At 34.2% G+C, this 20,754-nt stretch overlaps 1 protein-coding gene across 2 annotated transcripts in view; it reads right to left on the bottom strand.

The window, feature by feature from the left end:
• Window positions 1-20,454, bottom strand: part of LOC143233516 (insulin-like growth factor 2 mRNA-binding protein 1) — a 61,996-nt gene extending 41,542 nt beyond the window's left edge. The window contains exons 1-2 of one of the 2 annotated variants that reach the window (XR_013018198.1): window positions 20,110-20,454; window positions 14,512-14,569 (exon numbers count right to left, since the gene is read on the bottom strand). Coding sequence is in view for 1 of the 2 variants with exons in the window: in XM_076469815.1 (XP_076325930.1) it covers window positions 14,512-14,569; window positions 20,110-20,287 (236 nt within the window). In the remaining variant the exon portion in view is untranslated. The remainder of the gene's footprint in view (window positions 1-14,511; window positions 14,570-20,109) is intronic. The other variant, XM_076469815.1, reaches the window with a different exon arrangement.
• Between the last annotated feature and the right edge of the window lie 300 nt (window positions 20,455-20,754).

Raw genomic sequence — 20,754 nt, forward strand, 5'->3', positions numbered from 1 at the left:
AATTTATCACCAAAGCAGTTTTTGAAACATTGCATTGTCATGATTATTTCAGTTTGGTGTGACTATAATCTTTCTCAGCTATCCCCTGTTGTAGCACTGTGCTTTTAGTGTCTGATTTACCTTTGCATTTATTATATTCTGAATCTTAAACTCAGCCATATCTGCATAACTGCAATGCATACACAATATATTTGCATTGCCATGTGATCTAACTAGTTATGCCAATAAACTTGTTCAGAAATGATTTAATTCTGTCTTGTTTCTTACATATTCATTATTTAACATTGTGAAAGGCTGGTTAGAATATTTCAGTGGCATTCATAAAATTCTGACAGGTATTTTTCAAAATTGTATGGATATATTTGCACACAGTAAATTGAAGTTTTTTTTTTGTCAAGTAAACAACGTATGGTCAGAAGATACTTTAAAAAATTATAACTCAAAAAGTAGGTTGAACACCATCTGAAAAGGCTGAATAACTGGTGACATGGTCAAACTGGCCTGAAGTAGGGCTATTTTTAGTTAAATCATAAAAAGTTGCATACAACTAAATATTTTTACAGGAGATCTAACAGACTTTTAATTACAACAATTGCTGATTTATCAATTGATATGTTATAGGAAATTTGAAAACAAATTTCAGCTTTGTCTCATTAAGTCTTAGAGCTATGGCTTATTACATAAACCAATGTTTTTCACAAATTTGGGTTTTCAGGTGAATTTACAGCCTCACTATGCAAATCCTAAGAGAGATAAACCTGGTTTGAAACCACTTTTGAATTCTGCGAGATTAATTCAGTCAGTGTAGCAAATTTCAGCCTTCTACCACCATTACTCTTGCAGCTTTATGCAGCCAAAGTTGCCCAAAAATGAATTTGCCAAAAATAACAAAAAATTAATTAAATTTTACAGGGCTGTAAATCAGAAACTATTAGAGATATTGATCTAATCTTTAGCAGTTTTTCATTATATGGGTAGATGAGCACATGTGAATTTTTTCAAGGCATTCTGTAGGGTTCACCTGCAGCCCCCTGGATGATTTGACATGGAATGACCCTCTATCAATCTCTTACTTCTCTAACATCATTTTAAAAGTAACTAAACTACTCCAAAACATAGTATGCCTACTAAATTTGATGGTAATGAGGAAACTCTTTGTAATAGTAAAGAGTGAAAATACATCCAAGAAAGCCACCAAGAGCTAGAAACACAAACCAAGTTGGCATTGCTACAGATTCATTAAAAGGATATTGCCTGACAAGAGTTGAAAAAGTTTTGTATCTGGTTTGCTCCTGCTGTCCACCATTCAATGACGTTAACTCACCAGCATCAATGAACTTCGCAACAGGTGATTGTCGAAAGAGAGCTGGGACAATCAAAATAATTCTGTTGTGACAGAACACAGTAATTGTAAAAACTGCTTGGAAAATTCTCAATGAGTGTCCATAGTTCCAGAGGTACTAACTGAGGTGGGGGGTGGGTGGAAGGTCGGTCAGCAGCTGCTCTCCTCAAGAGGTTTCATTAATAACATCAACTAAATGTTTCTTGTTCAAAAACTATTTGTTGTAAAGCAGCTAGAAAACAACCCATCTCACTACCTTTCAGTCCCTTCATGGGTCATGACCAACTGATTGGAAACTGCTGCATTATAAAAGACAACAAATTTTAATGTCCAATTTCAAATTGCTTCAGTCAGAAGCATAGAAGACTTGTATTGTATTTGATATGATGCATATAACATTCAACTAATTCTACTCAGAACTACAATTTATCAAAACATGAAAGCTCATAAAAATGTTCTTGTTCAATGTTCCTTTTATAAAAAAAAAATGTTCATAATTCAATGAGTCAGATGAAATAAAACTCCTTATTTAAAGTTCATAAACATAAACAGATTAAATAACTTAATTAAGTTAAATGTGTGCGTTTTCTTACAGCAAAGCCATATCAGGCTATCTGCTGTGCCCACCAGGGGAATAGAGCCCTTGATTTTAGTGTTGTAAATCCAAAGACTTACCGTTGTCCAGTTGGTTAATGTAATCCCACTTACTCAACATGTGACATCAAGTACTCGAGTAATACACCGACAAACAAGGCCAAATACCTTTATGCAAGTTTAATCATAATTAAAGTTAGACTGGTAAATGTCCGTTTTTGTTGTTGCTGGTTTTTGTATACAGAAAAACAACTTATGCAGTTAATTGAGGTTTCAACTTTATGTAAAACCACGTAATATAAATGCAGTATTTTCTATGAATCAACCAGCCGTTTTGACGCCACGCGTGAAAATGTCTTTCAAAAAGGGTCTGATCACCCATGGTTCGCTTCCAGTGAATCAAACATGTAAGGGAATTTCAGCGCACTAGTCAACAATTGCCACATATGGTGTGACCTAAATTCGGTTTCTAACTGCAGAAAATTACTAGTTAGTTACAAAGAATTGCGTTGATATTGCTGAAGAAACAGCAGAGATGGGTTTAATTCATACTTCATTAGTCGGTTATTCACAAGGGCTTAAATTTGAAACTTTAGTGTCTTCTTGTTTCTTAAACAGCTCAGGGTTGGACATAAGGCTTAGGCCTTGGTCTCACCACGTTCCTATACAAGACATTACAACTCGTTAACATACATAACACAAAACTATCAACACTATCGAGAAACGCAGCTGTCTTATTTGTTAGTAATAAAAAACACAAAACAAAAAACTCGACTGGTCACCAAGGCGACGCTTTACGTACATCTGACTCCGGAACTTGTACAATAAAATCGTGAAGCGGCCCTGTTTAGAAAAGAAAGTAAAAACGAAGGGTTAAGAAAGTTTACACAAACAACGAACTGCTATTCTATGAAAATGAGCGATCAGTTACAATATGTCAAATTTCAATAATAAACACATATGAAGCATATACATATATATATATATATTTAATTTCGCGAAAAGCTACATTAGGACTATCTGCACTAGCCATCCCTAATTTAGCAGTGTAAGATTAGAGGGAAGACAGGTGTTCATCACCCCCCACCGCTCACTATTGGGCTACTCTTTTAATAACAAATAGTGGAATTGACCGTCACATTATGACACCCACCCGGGTTAAAAGGGCGAGCAAGTTTGATGAGAAGGGGGTTCGGACCCGCGAACCTCAGATTACGAGTCGAGTACCCTAACCACGCGGCCATGCCTGGCGTACATACGAATCTCCCTGCCCGCAATTCTTAACATTGTACATAAGAGCACCCTTCGGATAGATAGATGTCCGTAATTTTGAGCTGACGGATAAAGGAAAGGCAGGTAGGCGATAGCACCAAAACCGCTAACTATTCGACTACTTGATGAAATAATGGAATTTTACTATTACTCCTCTAACGCATCCAAAGTCTTAAAATGCGGACAATTTCTGCAGCAAATCCCGAAGGAAAGGTTCACTTATAATAAACAAGTCACCACGAAAGGAATGGTACTTTCGAACACTTACACCTAACAGGAATAATCCCCCTAAGGAGGAAGCCTATATATTAGCAGATCTGATATACAAACTCAAAATGAAGTTAGCGGCTTCATAATAAACAAACAAAATCGGCAAATCACGTGATAAGTATTGGATTTCATTGGTCAACTTCTCACATTAGTATTTCTTCGACGAACAATATGCAAATATTTCTCTTCGCTTATATCAGATGACTGAATAGAGCTCTTGTTTGTGTTTAGCGTCAAATAAAATGTACTTTATAATTAAATTAATTAAAACACTTGTTTCTATTACAACTTCTGTAAACTTTGGTGAAACCGATCTTTTTAATCGACTGTTATCATACAATTATAATTTTTTTCTTTACACATATAAAGATATTTGCGTACTTTTACAACAATAGTCAAATAAACATTTTTGTACGCATTTATTTCAAGGTTGTTTTATATCATATTCACGCAAGTATAAATTCAGATTTTTCATGCATTACACGTGATTAAAAGCAGGGGCGTAGATCCTGGGGGGATGGGGGCTATGATGCATACAACCATCTACCACTACAGTTTGGTCTGTTGAATTGTTTTATTGCATCACAAGCCTACACATTATCGTGTTCTTACCAATTGAATTACATAATTAGGCTAGATATAGGCTTTTTCAGTAGCCGAAATGCACATCTTTAATATAGGCGTGTTTCTAAGCTTTTCGATCTAAGCGATAGTTTGTAAGTATCAGTCAGTAGGCCTAAGTATACATGCAAGTATCGTGACAACAAGATCACTCTGTGACTGCATGTTTACAGCTTTCAGGTTCACGTAATAAGAGATTACCAAGTTGCAAACTGAACATTCCACATAAGTGGTTGCAAAAATCTTCCCTCTCATCGGGCGTAAAAAATCTACGCCCCTGATTAAAAGCACTGTTATACAACAATGGTGTATCATAACCAACGGAAGACTTGGCCGTATAATCCTGTATTGTTGCACGTGATTAAAATTAGTGCTGTGTCATAACCAACGGAAGACATGGCCGTATAATCGTGTATTGTTGCACGTGATTAAAATCAATATTGTATCATAACCAACGGAAGACATGGCTGTATAATCGTGTATTGTTGCACGTGATTAAAATCAATGTTGTATCATAACCAGAAGTAGATGGAGGAATACAGTTTATCAATTTTAAGCAGAAAACATATTGAAAACAATTCGTAAGCTTGTCCCCCTTGATTGCGTGACCCCCTATAATTTCATACCATCCTCATGATAGGTCTCGTTTCATCTGCAAAAGTAACTGTCCGTTTCTGACCACATAACCCCAGCTGCGAGTCTTACGGGAAGTTACAACCACGATGTTCATGTTTAGATAATTCGTGTATCCTATTAAACAACACACGACCTTTTTCTATCTTGAAGTGTCCTTGCCTTGGATGCAATATGATGTGTGAGGGTGTTTTTATGTGAAGACTGACAACAACTTAAGGTAAAATGTTCCACGACTGTTGATGTGTCTAACATTGACTTTAGAGGTCACTTTTTATGTTGACATCATGCAGTTGTTATAATGGGTGCACCATGCCAGCCAGATTCTGGGTTAACCTCCTGCAAGGCGAATGATCAGCGACTGTTGCACAGTTTTTGTTTAATGATGTGACGAACAGAACATGTCAATATGGCATTGAAGAATGAATACAATAAAATAACTCCAAAACGACTTGTGGAAGGAAGTAAAATAGACAACTAATGTACAGATGGACAGTTTGTTGACCAGCATTCTACTGACCGACTTGCATCCAAAATCAACAAGGGGTTGTCTCAAATCTATCTACGTTCTCTCGACACCAGGGGTCAGAATAACTCAACACCCATTCCCATCCTCTATCCATACATATAATATTTATACTTCACGGAATGACCATCGGGTACACAAGTTCCGTTTTCTAATCTCTTTGTAAAATATCACGTTTGTTTACATTCACCTTTACCTGTACAGCACACATGTATTGCAGAGAAGACAGCTCTGCGAGTTTCGGGGAGAACAGTTAACTTTGGCCATTCTACCAACTGGTTTAACACTATTGACTGGAATAACTCGGAGGGCGGATTTAGTATCCATGTCTACGTTTCAATTCGTGTAACTGTCATTGAAACGGAACTCAAACACCTTGGAAAAACAAAACAAAAACAGACAAAATATTTTAATAAGAAAAACAACTTGTGAAAGTTCATTTCTCGACTGTAGCAACTGATACGTAGCGTAGCAACTGGTAACGCTTTTTATTTATCCCTCAACCACCCACCCAGCAAGACATAATGGGTGTGTTAAATTAACATTATTTGCTGAGTTATTTCTCAGTACAAACCTCTGTAGGTGACTCGCTTATATCAAAATTAACACACACTGATATGAACAAAACTGTTAACATAAACCCAACCAATACCCAGAATTAAACTATGATGTACAATGCTAACATCTTCCGCTGTGTATTCTTGTTCAAGCAAAATCTACTTATAGAGATGTATTACACTTATAACAGAAGGTTTTCACTTGAAGTTATCAGGGAAACATTAACACACCTAAATACTATCTATCCACTTTTATATATTACTGTTAAATTTACCTGAAACTAGAGTGAAAAACTTACACTGCCAGCAAAGCAAAGAGAAAGCAGTGCTATCCAACTATCCATAATATCCAGTCGCTACAAAACTTATAGATTGACAAATATTTTGTTTTTTGTACTGTGAGGGAGAGAATTTGTTTGTTTGTTGTATTTCGCTACACGAGAACTATCTGAGCTAGCCGTCCCTAATTTAATAGTGCAAGACTAGAGGGAAAGGCAGCTAGTCATCACCACCCACCGCCAACACTTGCACTACTCGTTTACCAACAAATAGTGGGATTGACCGTCACTTTACAACGTCCCGCGACCCTCGGATTACGAGTCGAACGCCTTAATCCACTTGGCCATGCCGAGCCATGGGAAAGAAAGAATCAGATATTCTAAATGCCAAACTTTACACTGATATACACTCCAAGCGTTGAATAGAGAGACTTGTTACAATAAAACTTAACGGTATATTAAAGTATACATTTCATCCAAAAACGTGTAATTCGAGAAAGTTTTGGTTACAAGTTGAATTTCAAGACAGTGCTAATAACTATTTTTATTGGATAATTATACAGAAACCTCAAGGGAAAACATTATATTGCAAGATTGTAACTTCCGTGACACACCAAAAACAGAAGGAAAATTAACACATATTCGGCTGATTTTATTAAATATTCCTCAAGGAGAAAATTCAAAGCTTGTTACAAACAATTTGCTCCCAAAAGTACATCATAAAACCGAACAACTCACTAACAGCAACCAAAGGAAACCATGTCAACAGAGTAAACAATATTTTAAATACGAAACTAATTTTCCCCACACTGATCCAAAAGAGCTCCGTCATTCAGCGTTTCATATTATTAACAAAAAAATAAAATAAATAAATAAATTGTACCATATGGTAGAAAATGGAGGCTTCAAATAATGCTATGTACTAAATGGTTTTTCTTTTACCTGGTGTTTGGCAGTAGTGATTAAAAAGTCATTAAACCGTGGTATGCTTCTATATTTTTAATTAACTTCACAATTAATTAAATTAAAAACTGCTTGTCAAACGAACTGATCAATACTTCAAGTTTTGTAATTTCCAAGAATCTTGAAACTCATAATGAATGTAGCAAGCTAAAAATAACCAACAGGCGATTTAAAATAGAATTTAAACAGCTTTACTGCTTGGGTGCAGAATTCTTTTTACTGAAAATAATAGCTCCCTCTATTAATTAGAATATTCTGTATTCGACTTTGGCAACAATAAAAACATATCCAAGTTTGTTTGTTTTTTTTTTATTAAGTTTTTCCATTTAAACACACACACAGTTTTACTATTTATTAATAATATTAAACCAAAACTAAATATGTCGTCCTCGTTTAATATTCAGTGAATATAATATGTGACGACGAATTATATCCATAATTAAATTAACAGCACTTCAAACAAAATATTAAAGAAAAATTCGCTGGTGGTTAATTTTTTTTTTTTTTTAGGAAATAATTTCTCGAGATTTTTTTTTAATAAGAACAATAAAAACTCGTTTTCATTCACAGGGATTGACTTCTGAATTTCGCGCAAAACTACACGAGGGCTATCTGCGCTTGCAGTCCCTAATTTTGCAGTGTAAGACTAGAAAGAAGGCAGCTAATCATTACCACCCACTGCCAACTCTTAGGCTACTCTTTTACCAACGAATAGTGGAATTGACCGTCACGTTATAACGCCCCCACGGCTGAAAGGGCGAGCATGTTCGGTGCGATTTAAATTCGAACCCGCGACCCTCAGATTACGAGTCGAGTGCCTTAACCACCTGGCCATGTTGGGCCCATTCACAGGGATGCTTTTCTCTTAGCATACGTGTGTGGGGTTAACTTTTCTCACGGAAATTTTCCATTTAAAATTAAAATGCTACAAACTAGGGGGAAACAGGATGTTAGAAAGCAATAACATTCACGAGCTAGGAAATAAACTGTATAATCGAGGAGCGTTCGGAGGAAGTCTCCACCACCTAGCTCCATCTTTTTACAGAGGGCAACCCCAAGCGAAAGCCAGCAAGACATCTGTGAGTAGGTTACTTATTTTTTGCTGGTACACTAAAAGTGAATAACAACCGGGAAAATAACATTGTAATAGATTAGCCGTGAAAGATTTCTACATGTTTTCTTACGTTAATATAAAGGGCAATTATAGACAACTATTCAAGAAACAAGTAGAACTAGTCTGAAGCACGAAAAAGTTGTTTTTACTGCACCGCACGTACATAGTTCCTGTAAACCCGATTACAAACCAGATAGGGTATGTAGAACAAAGGTCTACGTGTCCCACAAAACACACAAATGTAGAATGAATCTGAGGAATTTGCTTTAATTCAATATCAGACACGATGAATATAAAACCATTGGCTCTTCAGATTTGAAGGGAAAGGTATATAGTATATTACGTTCAGTATCCAAGCTCTTCATGTATATTTGACGTATTTATGGTTTTATTAATATTTGGTTAACCAGAACGTTAAATATGCCACCAACGAGATCACAGAATAATCACTATTTTGATGAATGCTGTCATGAAATAAAGCAGTGTTTAATATACGGGTTTAAGGTTTCTGGAATTTATTGTTATATCCTTCCTAGAGTGGGCATCCAAAGCTGACCGGCGGCCTGGTGTAACCATAGTAACAGTAACGTTATGTATGTGACTGATAGTACGAAATGGACAGGCTTATACTTTAGTTTGAAGTTTAAACGATCACAGGCTAAAAATATGTTACATTTAACTGAACAGAAAAAAAAAGAAAAATCAAAACAAACCACCTACTTGTCGCTTACAGACACTGGTTTGAAACAAGTAACTTTCTACACGTAAAACACAAAAAGTGACAAAGTTAGGTATGTTTCCATCACAAAGTGTATATAGTTCCCGTACTTAAGTTACACGATTGTCCACCGTACTGTCAGGAGGTAATGAAAAAAAAAATCTATATAACTCACGAAAAAATAATTAGGGTTGAACAATCTAAATTAACGTGTTTCTTGTGCAAGAAATAGGACAAAACGTTTCGGGTTAGTTTTTTTGTATACCCGACGATATAAAGATAACTCCCGATGTTATTAGAAAATACCTGAAACAGCGATTGATGCCTGGTACATAGAAGCCAGGACTTACAAAGAACAGAGAAATGTTAATATAATGACAAACCATATCAGCAAATAGAGTAACATACGTAATAACTGTTATTTCTGAAAAAAACAACTAAATAGGTTTCATTATTATATGTCTATAATCCCAGTCTGTTTCGTTGCTTTTGAATTTCGCGCAAAGTTACTCGAAGTCACGTTATAACGCTCCCACGGCTGAAAGGGCAAGCATGTTCGGTGCGATGGAAATTCGAACCCGGGACCCTCGGATTACGAGTCGAGTGCCTTAACCACCTGCCCATGCTGAGCCAGCACAGAAAGAAAAGTATATCTGCTATGTCCAGTGCCGATGAGGGCTCTCGTCAAATACCAGAGTTCATCACGCAGATTAGGATATAACTGACCGACAGAGCAATGGTTTAGCCATTATTAGCACAATCGATTTTTACAATGCGAACTATATTAGACAACTGATTTATAATTATAATAAATAAAATCGTTGACAAATCAGAGTAAAAATAATAGTTTCACATTTATAGAGGTTCTAACCCCAGTTTGACATACTTTTCAATATATTTAATGTAAGAATATCTCCAGTGGCTTAATAAGAAAATATACATGATCCACTATTCACAGATCATCACCCCCTTGTATCGAAGTGACAACGGCCCATCCTGAGAAGATTGTTTTTTTTACACGCGCCCCTCCATTCAAACTGTTACAGTCAAAAGGTACAATTACAAAAAATGACGAGTGACCTCGTGTACACCCCAGAGTGAAGCAGAGAAGACACGCGTCTGATTTTTTGTTGTTCCAGTTATCGTCAAAAGTAGTGCCATCTATTGGGATAGAACAGAAGTATTTTTCACATTAATGTTGAAGTTCGCTTTTCCTAAAATATTTTCCTTAAATAACGCCAGCGAAAACTTGAGTTTATTAAGCCATAGCTAGTCTAGTAACTTTAATATCAAAATCAAGTATAGCGTGATAAAGTTCTGAAACACCGAGAAACGGTTAAAATTAACATACAGGGATTGAAACAATGAACGTTTTCATCAAATTCCCCTCACTGTGACTACATATTCACTCTTAAAGGAATGTCATAAACATCTCGACATGCGACATTTTTTATATTATTTGTTTGTTTTTGAATTTCGTGCAAAACTACATAAGTGTAATGGGGATTCAAAACCGCGACCCCCAGATTAAAAGTCAAGAGCCCTATACAGCAGACCATGTCGGGTCTAATATCTCTCGTATCAGAGAAGTTAAACAATTGCATCAAGTTTATTTGCAACTTGTAGGGAGTTCGAGAAATACTTTTTATTTGGAAATATTATGGTTTGAATTAGTTTCAAAACATTAATATTCTGCCAAACATAGCTGAACGTTATTTAATTTTTAGGGAAGAAAAATTACGTCATATTATGCCATTTCTCATAGTATAAAGTAGTCGCCATTTTTGTTAAACTTCAACAGAAAACAAAATAAAAACTCCACTTTTATTAAGAAAAGGTTCGATTCGAGTTACCAGTGTGAATCTTTGCCAAGAAGTTAATGGTTAACTTTTACTAATACTTAGATATCGTCACATTATCATTGACCTTTAACACTTACTTCAAAATAATTTTACATCAGTGGTTCCCAACCAGGGGTGCTCGCACCCCTTGGGAATGCGAGATAACATTTGTTTTGTAAGTAAATAATTACTGTGAGGGGTGCAGGGCATAAAAAAGGTTGGAAACCACTGTTTTACATTTACTGCGGTATAACAATAACATACAGATCACTAAAACCAAATCATTCACTGGACCATTCAAGATATACCTAGCTCTTCCAGTTTAACCCCCACATACAACACCTCCTAATACTTGTCCAAGTTTCCCCTATAACAACTGACACAAACGCACAACGCCTCCTAATACTTGTCCAAGTTTCCCCTATAACAACTGACACAAACGCACAACGCCTCCTAATACTTGTCCAAGTTTCCCCTATAACAACTGACACAAACGCACAACGCCTCCTAATACTTGTCCAAGTTTCCCCTATAACAACTGACAAACGCACAACGCCTCCTAACGCTTATCTAAGTTTCAATTTAATCCACAATAGCACAATAGTTTCTAATATTTATTTAATTTCCAGTCTAAGCCATTATCAAAATACAGTCTGTCATTAGTAGTGTTAAGAATGTGGACAACTAATGAAAAGTTTACCTCACAAATACACATACGGAGTTGGGAATAGTAAAAAACACATCCAACAGTAATTTCAGGAGGAAAAATGCCATTAATGTTGATATATGTAAGGGCAGTTGAATATAACTTTTTATTACTGGGTGATAGGAAGCATCCCAGTCATTCATGGACTAAAGAGAATGTCACTGGACTTGGATGAGATCATGTGGAAGGACTCTTGGCACCACGAGAACCACCATCCAAAGTGCTGATGAACTGAATGCTGTTGCGTTGGAAAAGTGGGCCACATTACTAGGACCACACTACGTACGTGATGTACGACTTGTATTAGTTAGTGTACGAGGTGGCTTAAACAGCAGGATTGTTATAAGTTTTGTTTTTATTTTTGAAATTTGCACAAAGCTATTCGAGGGCTATCTGTGCTAGCCGTTCCTAATTTAGCAGTGTAAGACTAGAGGGAAGGCAGCTAGTCATCACCACCCATCTCAAACTCTTGGGCTTCTCTTTTACCAACGAATAGTGGGATTGATCATCACATTATAACGCCCCCACGGCTGAAAGGGCGAGCATGTTTGGCGCGACGGGGATGCGAACCCGCGATCCTCACATTACGAGTCGCACGCCTTAACACGCTTGGCCATGCCGGGCCATAAATGTTATAGGTACCAGTATCAATTGATGATGGCCGCTGGTCACTTACTGGACTAAATAAAAAAAAATGTTTTTAGTTAATGATAATAAAATATTTCATTCAAAATTAGCTCTTCCTACTTTACCATGATTCATAATAAAAAGAATTATCTTAGTTCTTGTCTTGGTGAAGCCGTAAACGTTGGTTGAAATAAAGTATATTTGATTATTATCTGGAGAGCAGATGTGGTATTTTAAGTCCTCACGACATTTATACGGATTTTATTTATTTGTTGACTACATTACGTAAAAACTCGTTACGCTGGTTATTTCATGCAATGGGAGGCGTCGGACATGGTGACGTAACTATGGGTGGGGCCAACCGTTTCCTTGGTGATTTGGTAAAAGATCATAATAAAATTGCACCCTTGGATCAGTTGAAAACGTACTGTTCAAAGAAGTTTAGTGACATATATGATGCATCTAGCATTTGGAATACTTTAAATGTTTTGAACATTTTCCAGCTACACCAATAGTTGGGCAAGGTTTTTCCTCAATAAAGAACAATAGTTAGGTTTTGTTATCATCCAACATCTACAAAATATTCAAATATTTTCAACCTCAACGATAGCAAGCAATAAATGGATAAATGTTCGTATTGTAAAGAAAATCCATGCATTTTGTACGAGTTTTTGTTAACGTTGTGATGGTAAAGGTTTATATTTCAAGGCAGTTTATAACTAAACGTGAATTTAAAGTAATTGAAACAGTTAGGTGACCTGCCTAGACTACACATATATGAAGGCAGGTAAACAGAGTTTTAAACGAAGCTGATGGCCGTGCGGAGCATTTCAACAACTGCGAGGTTAAATTAAAGTGGGTTACACAAAGTATTATGCAAAAAATGAGAAGTCAGTCGGCTTATGCGGTTAGAGAGAAATAGTCTAGAAAAACTTTCAGAACCTTGGTATATGGGTGAGTATTAAACCTCAGTGTTACGAGTTTAGATGCTCTAATTGCAAATAAAAAAAAACGAAATTCACATATAAATCCTCAGCAAATCCTGTCCGAGATGGGGCTGCTTGAGAGAACAGGTTCATTCTTCAATACTCTTCCATTTGTAATGCACAGTACCACCTACAGCCCCACCCCTCCTTATGTACTGCCCTACTCTTAATTTAAATTTAATTTAATCTTAATTTAATAGTTTTAAAAAATTCCCACACACGCATGTGTACAAGTTACTCTTAAATATATAAATAAGTCGATTTGTTTAACTGAAACATTTCAATCTCTGATACACGTGTTCGTAAATAGAACACCGACACCCAGTCAACCATTGAATACGTAGTTTACTAAGCCTTTAAAAGTCAACTTTAAAACAAAATATTAGTGAATGCTCTATATTAACAGAGACAGGAACAACATTTTTACCAAATGCAGCTGTCAAAGTAACTTCCAAACGTCAAATAAGCGAGACCTATTAACATTTGAATGAATCAGTAACAAATTGTTAATAGAAAATTTAGTTTTAAAACTGATCTTAATTAGTATTTCTATCTCTAAGATTATATTACATTGCTTGCTGTCTCGATAAATTCAAACACATCAGAGGATACAATTCTGTAGAAAACAAAAGTATTTCACCTTTAACTGGTGTGCATTTCTTTTATTATTATAGAAGCTACGCTGGAGTTAGCTCCAGCGTACATCACGTCATCACCAGTTAGTCTCAAGAGTATGCAAGAATATTAATGAAGGAGAAACTGATATATTAACAACAAAGATTCGATTATAAATACGAATGAGTTAGCAAGTTGGGTAAGTATGCAACACAAAGAACTCAGTTTGTACTGATAACTTGAAACTATTTGAAGTAATATAAAATGTTTATTACATTATTATAAAACCTGCCACTCGATCAAACAAATTTAAACCACCAGCACGTATTTATATTCCCACAAGAGTTTACCACATTGGGTTCTTTTCCTTTGCGATCAAAATAGTATAAATAGCATGAAACATCTCCACTAAATCTATGCGAAGAGCAAAAGAACAAAAAAAATATTTCATTAGGTCATTAATTATTGTTACTGTCAGATCAACTAGGATATTCTAACATAGTATTAAACATATTCGACGTCACAAAAGGCTAGACAACTGATTTCAGTTTCTGGTAGTTATTTTAGTTGCAGCTGTTACCAATATTCAAACAATAACTTAACGTGTTACGACCCCTAATCTTAACATGTTCTCTGATATTACACCTACATTGTTATTTAAGACGTATGCTTTCCTACATACAAATTAAGTAGCATAGTTTATTGCAATACTGTTGTTTAAGAAAATACACCATTTTCTACGATATCTAGTGCTAGTTGATACGTAGTTTCAACAAATCCTAAATTTAAAGAAACTAATGTATTTTTAATTTTAATTCTATTCTGGTAAGTTCTACTAAAATATTTACTTCTGGTCTTGAGGAATTGACGGTTCTACCAAAAGTTCCGAGTCCATAAACTTGAAACCTACAAAACAATAAAAAATAAAGGTAAAATAACACGTTACAAAGAAACTTACCCAATAATTGTAAAAATCAAGTTAGTTTTAAAAAGTTGAGGTTTAGGGATCACCGAGATTTAAAATATAATTCTATTTAACTTAATGTATTATTACAAAAATGACATTTGGATGTTCGATTCTTTTCGCTGTATTAACATTATATTCTAACTTTTGTTAGGCTAAATACCCATACAAAGTTTATTTGAAATATCCTCAAGAACAAACTAACGTAACTCGTCTAGTAACGTTTAATTCGTTTTGTTAATACTAAGGAACTAATATTAACACCACACGTATTTCCTTTTGTTAACAGTACATAAACTAAATTAGCACAGAAAACTTCATACATCAAAGTTAACCATGTTTAATTATTGACTAACTAGAAGTGGATAACCTCTACACCCGTTATCAAGAACAAAAATTTTGATGACATCAACTATAATGTAACTTGAACTAACTTCAGACATCCCCAAGGGGTGAGATATGAAGAGTTACAAGTTGTAATGATTATTACATTTTGGAAGTCAATAAAGGATAAGCCTAATTTGATACTGAATTATATATATGTATATATTATAAACACAGTTATACTTTAAGTATTTGAAATTAATCAGCAGTTTATCAGAAACTGTCTTCAACAAACAAGCGCCCTGACATATTTCCAGATGTTTCATTTCCGCTCGAGAATCCTTTAATGGAAATGTTTCTGTGAGCTTATCTTAGACCTTAGAAAATAAAAAAGTTTCAAAATGAATAAATTAAGAAATAAAGTGCTAGATTAATAATCGAAATGACGACAAAATGAACGTCAGTATTGTTAGATTTTGTCAAGAGAAAAGGATCTTCGTTTTTGAAAACTTTTGCTGCTGTTATCGAGTGGCTACTTCAAAGCTTCACGAAAAAAAAATGTCTCTGCTTACCACAGCGGAGATTAACAACGTCACAGCAATTGCTTATAGTTTCTCTTAACTTTCCAAGTGTAACAAACACAGATAAACTGATTAGTCCGCGATTACCGATTACAATACACGCACATTAATCCCTTTTGTTTAATCGCTGAAACAATACCGCAAGCTGACAATGCACGTGACGATATATTTCTAACAGTTTTAATTTGAATATTGGAAAAGCGATTATTAGAAAACTAATTTCTGGCTGGTCTAAGAATGCGTTCAGAGCTTACAAAATAAAATTATTCCCGATGTTACCAGACAAAAATATTTCAACCCTTTGATTACACTGAAAGTAAAGTAATTCTTTCTCAATAATAACAAATATCCATAAGTGGGGTAGATCAGTTGGTAAAACAACTGAATGGAGAGTTGTCTGCCAGAGATCAAGCCTTAGTAGAAACCAAATGGCAAAACACTGGTCTTGACCAGAATGGTAGTGTGAGCAGGTGGACCTTTTTTATTTTTAAGACCCTGGTCAGGACAGATCATTTTCTTCTGTTGTGGTTTAGTTGTGATAACTTTGAACTGCATACAAAAGTTAAACTTTCTGTGATATAACTTTTAATAGAAAATCATGAAACAGAGAAAAACCATGGTAACAAGATGATGTGATAAAGTTATTGTATGCACTTCATCCCCTAAAAGATCAGTTGATATATGTCTCAGAAAACTGACACAAGCCAGGTTCGAATCTCTGTACATGTAACATTGTGACTCATGAAAACTAGCATACATTTTGAAGTTGGATTCTTTCAGAAAAGGTGAAGACATGAAAGAACATTTTAACAGTTCTAAACAAATTTATTAGATGACCTTAGAAACAAGTTCTTATTTGGCAAGACTGTATGTAGCAATAACCGAGATAAATAAGGAACAGAAATATAAAAACGTAATGTTGTGAAGAGGGTAAGTCTTCAGGAAATGGATTCAATAAGAAAGAATACCACACAGAGCTTTCATTATGCTAGATACAAATCATCAGATTCACAACCAATTATGGGCATAGCAGAAATAATGTATACAATCACCTCGATATATTCCAAATTCACCAACAAAAAATGTGTTCTTAATGTAACATACTCCAAAAGATGTACCATTCAAAAATAGCTGGTTGTGTCTCAGTAACTTAAGACTGGAAGTTACCAGATTGAATGTGGACAACCCACACTTCCTCTCTCTGTGTAACTGTTTGAAGTATTGAAATGTTTCTACTGGACACCTGGTGAAATGTGATACCACCTTCCTTTGTTTTTAACATAACAGTGCCTTCTTAGTTATGTGATCAGTGTCTACTTCTTGCTACCACTGTTTTATCGTGATACCTCAACATGGATCAGGTTGCTATGTTAGTAATACAAGTATTGTTTTTACTGGCCATAAAATATGGCAACATTTAAACAGAACTCCATATCTCTCTACTGTAGATAAATGTATTACCTTCAAAGTAACTTCCAATTATTGCATTTTCTTACACAACACTTAGCGTGCGTGCATGTCTAAAAACATGTGCACACACACAAACAAAATGATTGAATAAATTACACTAAAACTAATTAACTGAATTATGTGATTAATATAACTGAACTCACACAATGATGAAATAAAAAAACTACCTTTTATTTTGGCTGCCAAGCTTCACAGAATAAATATTAAACAATCATTCTATTTGCTGTCTAGTTCTCTCAATATTTTTTTACAAGCCTACTCATGATTATTCTAACAAACAAACAATTAATATCTTAACCTATTTCTTTATTTATACAAAAATAATATACCATGACTTATATAATATTGGCAATATTCTTATTTTTAAAGGAGTTGCTAGAAGTTGTCATGGGATTTATAGTATTTATAATTTAGGATCTACAGTTTTATTTATATAGAGGAAAACTGTAGTTAGTTTAAAGAAGCTTTAAAAAATCAGTTGGAGAAACAAAATATTATAAATTAAAGATAACCTGGATTTATCAGAGGAAAGTCTTTCATCAGTCCATTTTTAAATGTTACTTTTGTGAACAATGGATAGGGTGTGAAGTTTGGATACTTAATTTCTAAAACTTCTAATAAAGTTAGTTTTGTAGGTGTTGGGAAAAGATTAATTGATTAGACTGTATGGTTGCTGGACACAAAGGCTGCTATTAACGAAGAGATCTCCCAACCAGCAAACAGTTTCCGGGTCTGTACCAAGATCTTTACATTAACAATATTTAATTGGTGAAGTTCACTAACAACAAACTTTTCCAGCTGTACCAAAGATTTCCAGCAACTACAGAATAACTTCAATTAAATTAAAAAGTCATACAGATTTTGGAGACAAATTTAAAGTAATTACAATATAAAATATGGGAATCAGAGGACAATTTGTATCCTACTTTCAACAGATGGGAAACCACTCTCAGCATAATTGAAGTGATGGATAAATCATAATATATTGAATTAGTTGATTAATTTATAGTAGTGAAGTTAATTAAATCTTCAGAGGCATTTACAGATACAAGTAAAAAATGTAACTATCTCTGAAAAGTAGGTTTATAGAGAGAACCTTGAAGAACCACATTGTTTCTTCCTATCCAAGTAGTGTTAGATCTGAAGTTGATGGTTGTTTATTTTTAACTTTAGAACTGTTGGTGGATTTCATTAAGCTTTAGGAAATGTTAAATTAATTATGTACCAAAGTTATCAAGGTATCCATAATTAAAAAACACAAAAATACCAGTATTTAAACCTACTATCTACTCCTGTCACATATTTTACATAACAAAATAAGCAATTTTACCGACCTCATTCCAAAGTTCACTAAAGTGAACACTGACACACACACAAAAAATTACTCTCTTTGATCGAGTATAAAACCCTCACTAGTAGTAAACAACATAACTGATTTGTAAGGTGTGTATTGACTGAAAAATGGCACAGAAATGTTGTACTTAGGTAACTGGCTGATATGCTTTAATAATCAAAATCTCTTCAGTATCAGTAACTGAAGACTGCATTACATTTATTTGGATTAATATCATTAGATTCATTAATATAAAAAATTGTTTCTTTTATAAATATCTTTCATGTAAATTCAACTTTCAAACATGAATGATTATAAAACATTATATTTACAGATACTTTACCACCTGCTGTGTGCAAATTATTTTTACTAGACAGAAAACTACCATCAGAGGTGATACAAATAATCTAATACACAATCAGAACATATTCTTGAATGTTCTTTTTTTCCCTTTATTTAAATTTTCAACCAATTTTTAATAAATTTGTACCATGTACTATTACTAGTAGTATACAAGCCTAAATTAACATCTATTAGACAAAATATTTCTTCTTCATCTAAAAATTTTACAGATGACTCAATTCAGGGGTGTTTGAAATTGTTAGGGTTATAAACTAACTTGCACTGAGAGAACTAGTCCAAATAAAGTTCTTATTCTACACCAAAATTAATTTCCAGTTAATTATAAACTTGTGGAAGAGGTTAATTTATGATGTGTTGTATGCAGTTAGAATGTAATAATGAAAATAAATGCAAGTGGATTTAAATTTTCATTGGTTGCATTCAAGATAAACCACTTTTATGTATACTTAATTCAAAGTAAAAAAGTTCGATTTTTTTTAAGTTGGATATTTATATTCACTTCTATTAAAAATGAATTGAAAATATTAAATTGTTTTCAGGTTTAACAGTATCTACTTTTGTGTTATAAAGGTCTAGAATTAGAAATATAAAAGTTTTTTTTATTTTGTCATTTTTATAGTACATATTAACACACTTTATAAACGTCTTATTAATTTACTATAACTAATAGCTTAACTATGTAAATTGTAAGGCTAACAGTTGAAACTCCACTAATCTTTAGCAGACGAAAATTAAAACTTCTTCTCACTGCCAATTGCTAGCAATTACATTACATTAAACCTAGAACTAGATGACAGATAACTATGTATTCAACTTGTTAATGAAGCTAGCTCATGATTGTACATTTCCTGAATCCAAACCCATAACTTCAGCACCATTTGTTCTTAAACAACTTGTGCTGTAATCAACTGTATAATTCATAATGTAACCATTCTCATTTATATAAATTTATAGTATTTATGATAAACACTGAGGACATAATGATGATATGGCCTAGCCTGTTCATAGGATATAGTCAAACAAGCACTGAGAAATTATTAGTAATATGATTTTCGTAGTTTCATAAGTGGCCTAAATATTAGAAAATAAACCACGCTATTTTTTAAATTCAACTTTCAGTTAGATTTACAAAAAACAAAAGTAAGGTTAAAATAACCGCAAGACTGGATGTTTGCGTCTGCATACACTACAGTTCTTAATTATAGAATTTCCACAAACTACTACCGACATGGTAAGCACGTGGTCATCTACCATCATAAAAATCACACTTCACACAGACGCCATTTTGAAATCATATCCACGATTTTGTAATTCCACTATTAAATCAAATTTTATTGTCATTACCGTGACGGTTGCCAAATGCTTTCCAAGCTATATTTTAAATATTTCATAAGAATTCGAATGTACTTACCATTCAGAACTTCAATAGCTTTTGCAGCGGCCTCTTCATCAAGGCATTCAACAAATGCATAACCGCCTTTTTTCACGAGAATGCTTTGAGGGTTAACTCCTGATTGCTCGTGAAATAGTTCACGTAAAGACTCTTCGTTCGTATCTTGTGGTAAGTTCCCAATGTACAGTTTATTCATTACCGCAGATTGTAGTACTGAGTAGAACTTACCTGTTTAATATTAAAATTAGAAAACTAAAATTCACAGAAACCTTAAATGTTGTGTAAAACCCAGAAAACAACTAATTACTCCTAATATAGAACCCCGCGTTACAACACAACCCCCAAATAATACAGCTACAATGTGCTTGCCAATTAGATCACGTGATACATATGGTTCCCGCCTTACTTTTCTACAAGTTGCTACTTTTCTAAAATCTATAACAGCTTTGGAAAATCTTTATAGGCAAATAGATAACTATAATAATTATGAGTACATGATTATCTGGAACTGATGCTAAAGGTAATAAACCCACCAATAATCTCCTATAATTAACGGAAAATCGTCTAGCCAATAACGGCAAAGAAACATATGACGTACCCGGTAGAATAGCCAATTGATATTTTAAAAAGTTCCACACTCGATATTATCTGAAAACGACAGTG

The sequence above is a fragment of the Tachypleus tridentatus genome, chromosome 12 (assembly GCF_004210375.1).
Source record: "Tachypleus tridentatus isolate NWPU-2018 chromosome 12, ASM421037v1, whole genome shotgun sequence".
NCBI lineage: Eukaryota > Metazoa > Arthropoda > Merostomata > Xiphosura > Limulidae > Tachypleus > Tachypleus tridentatus.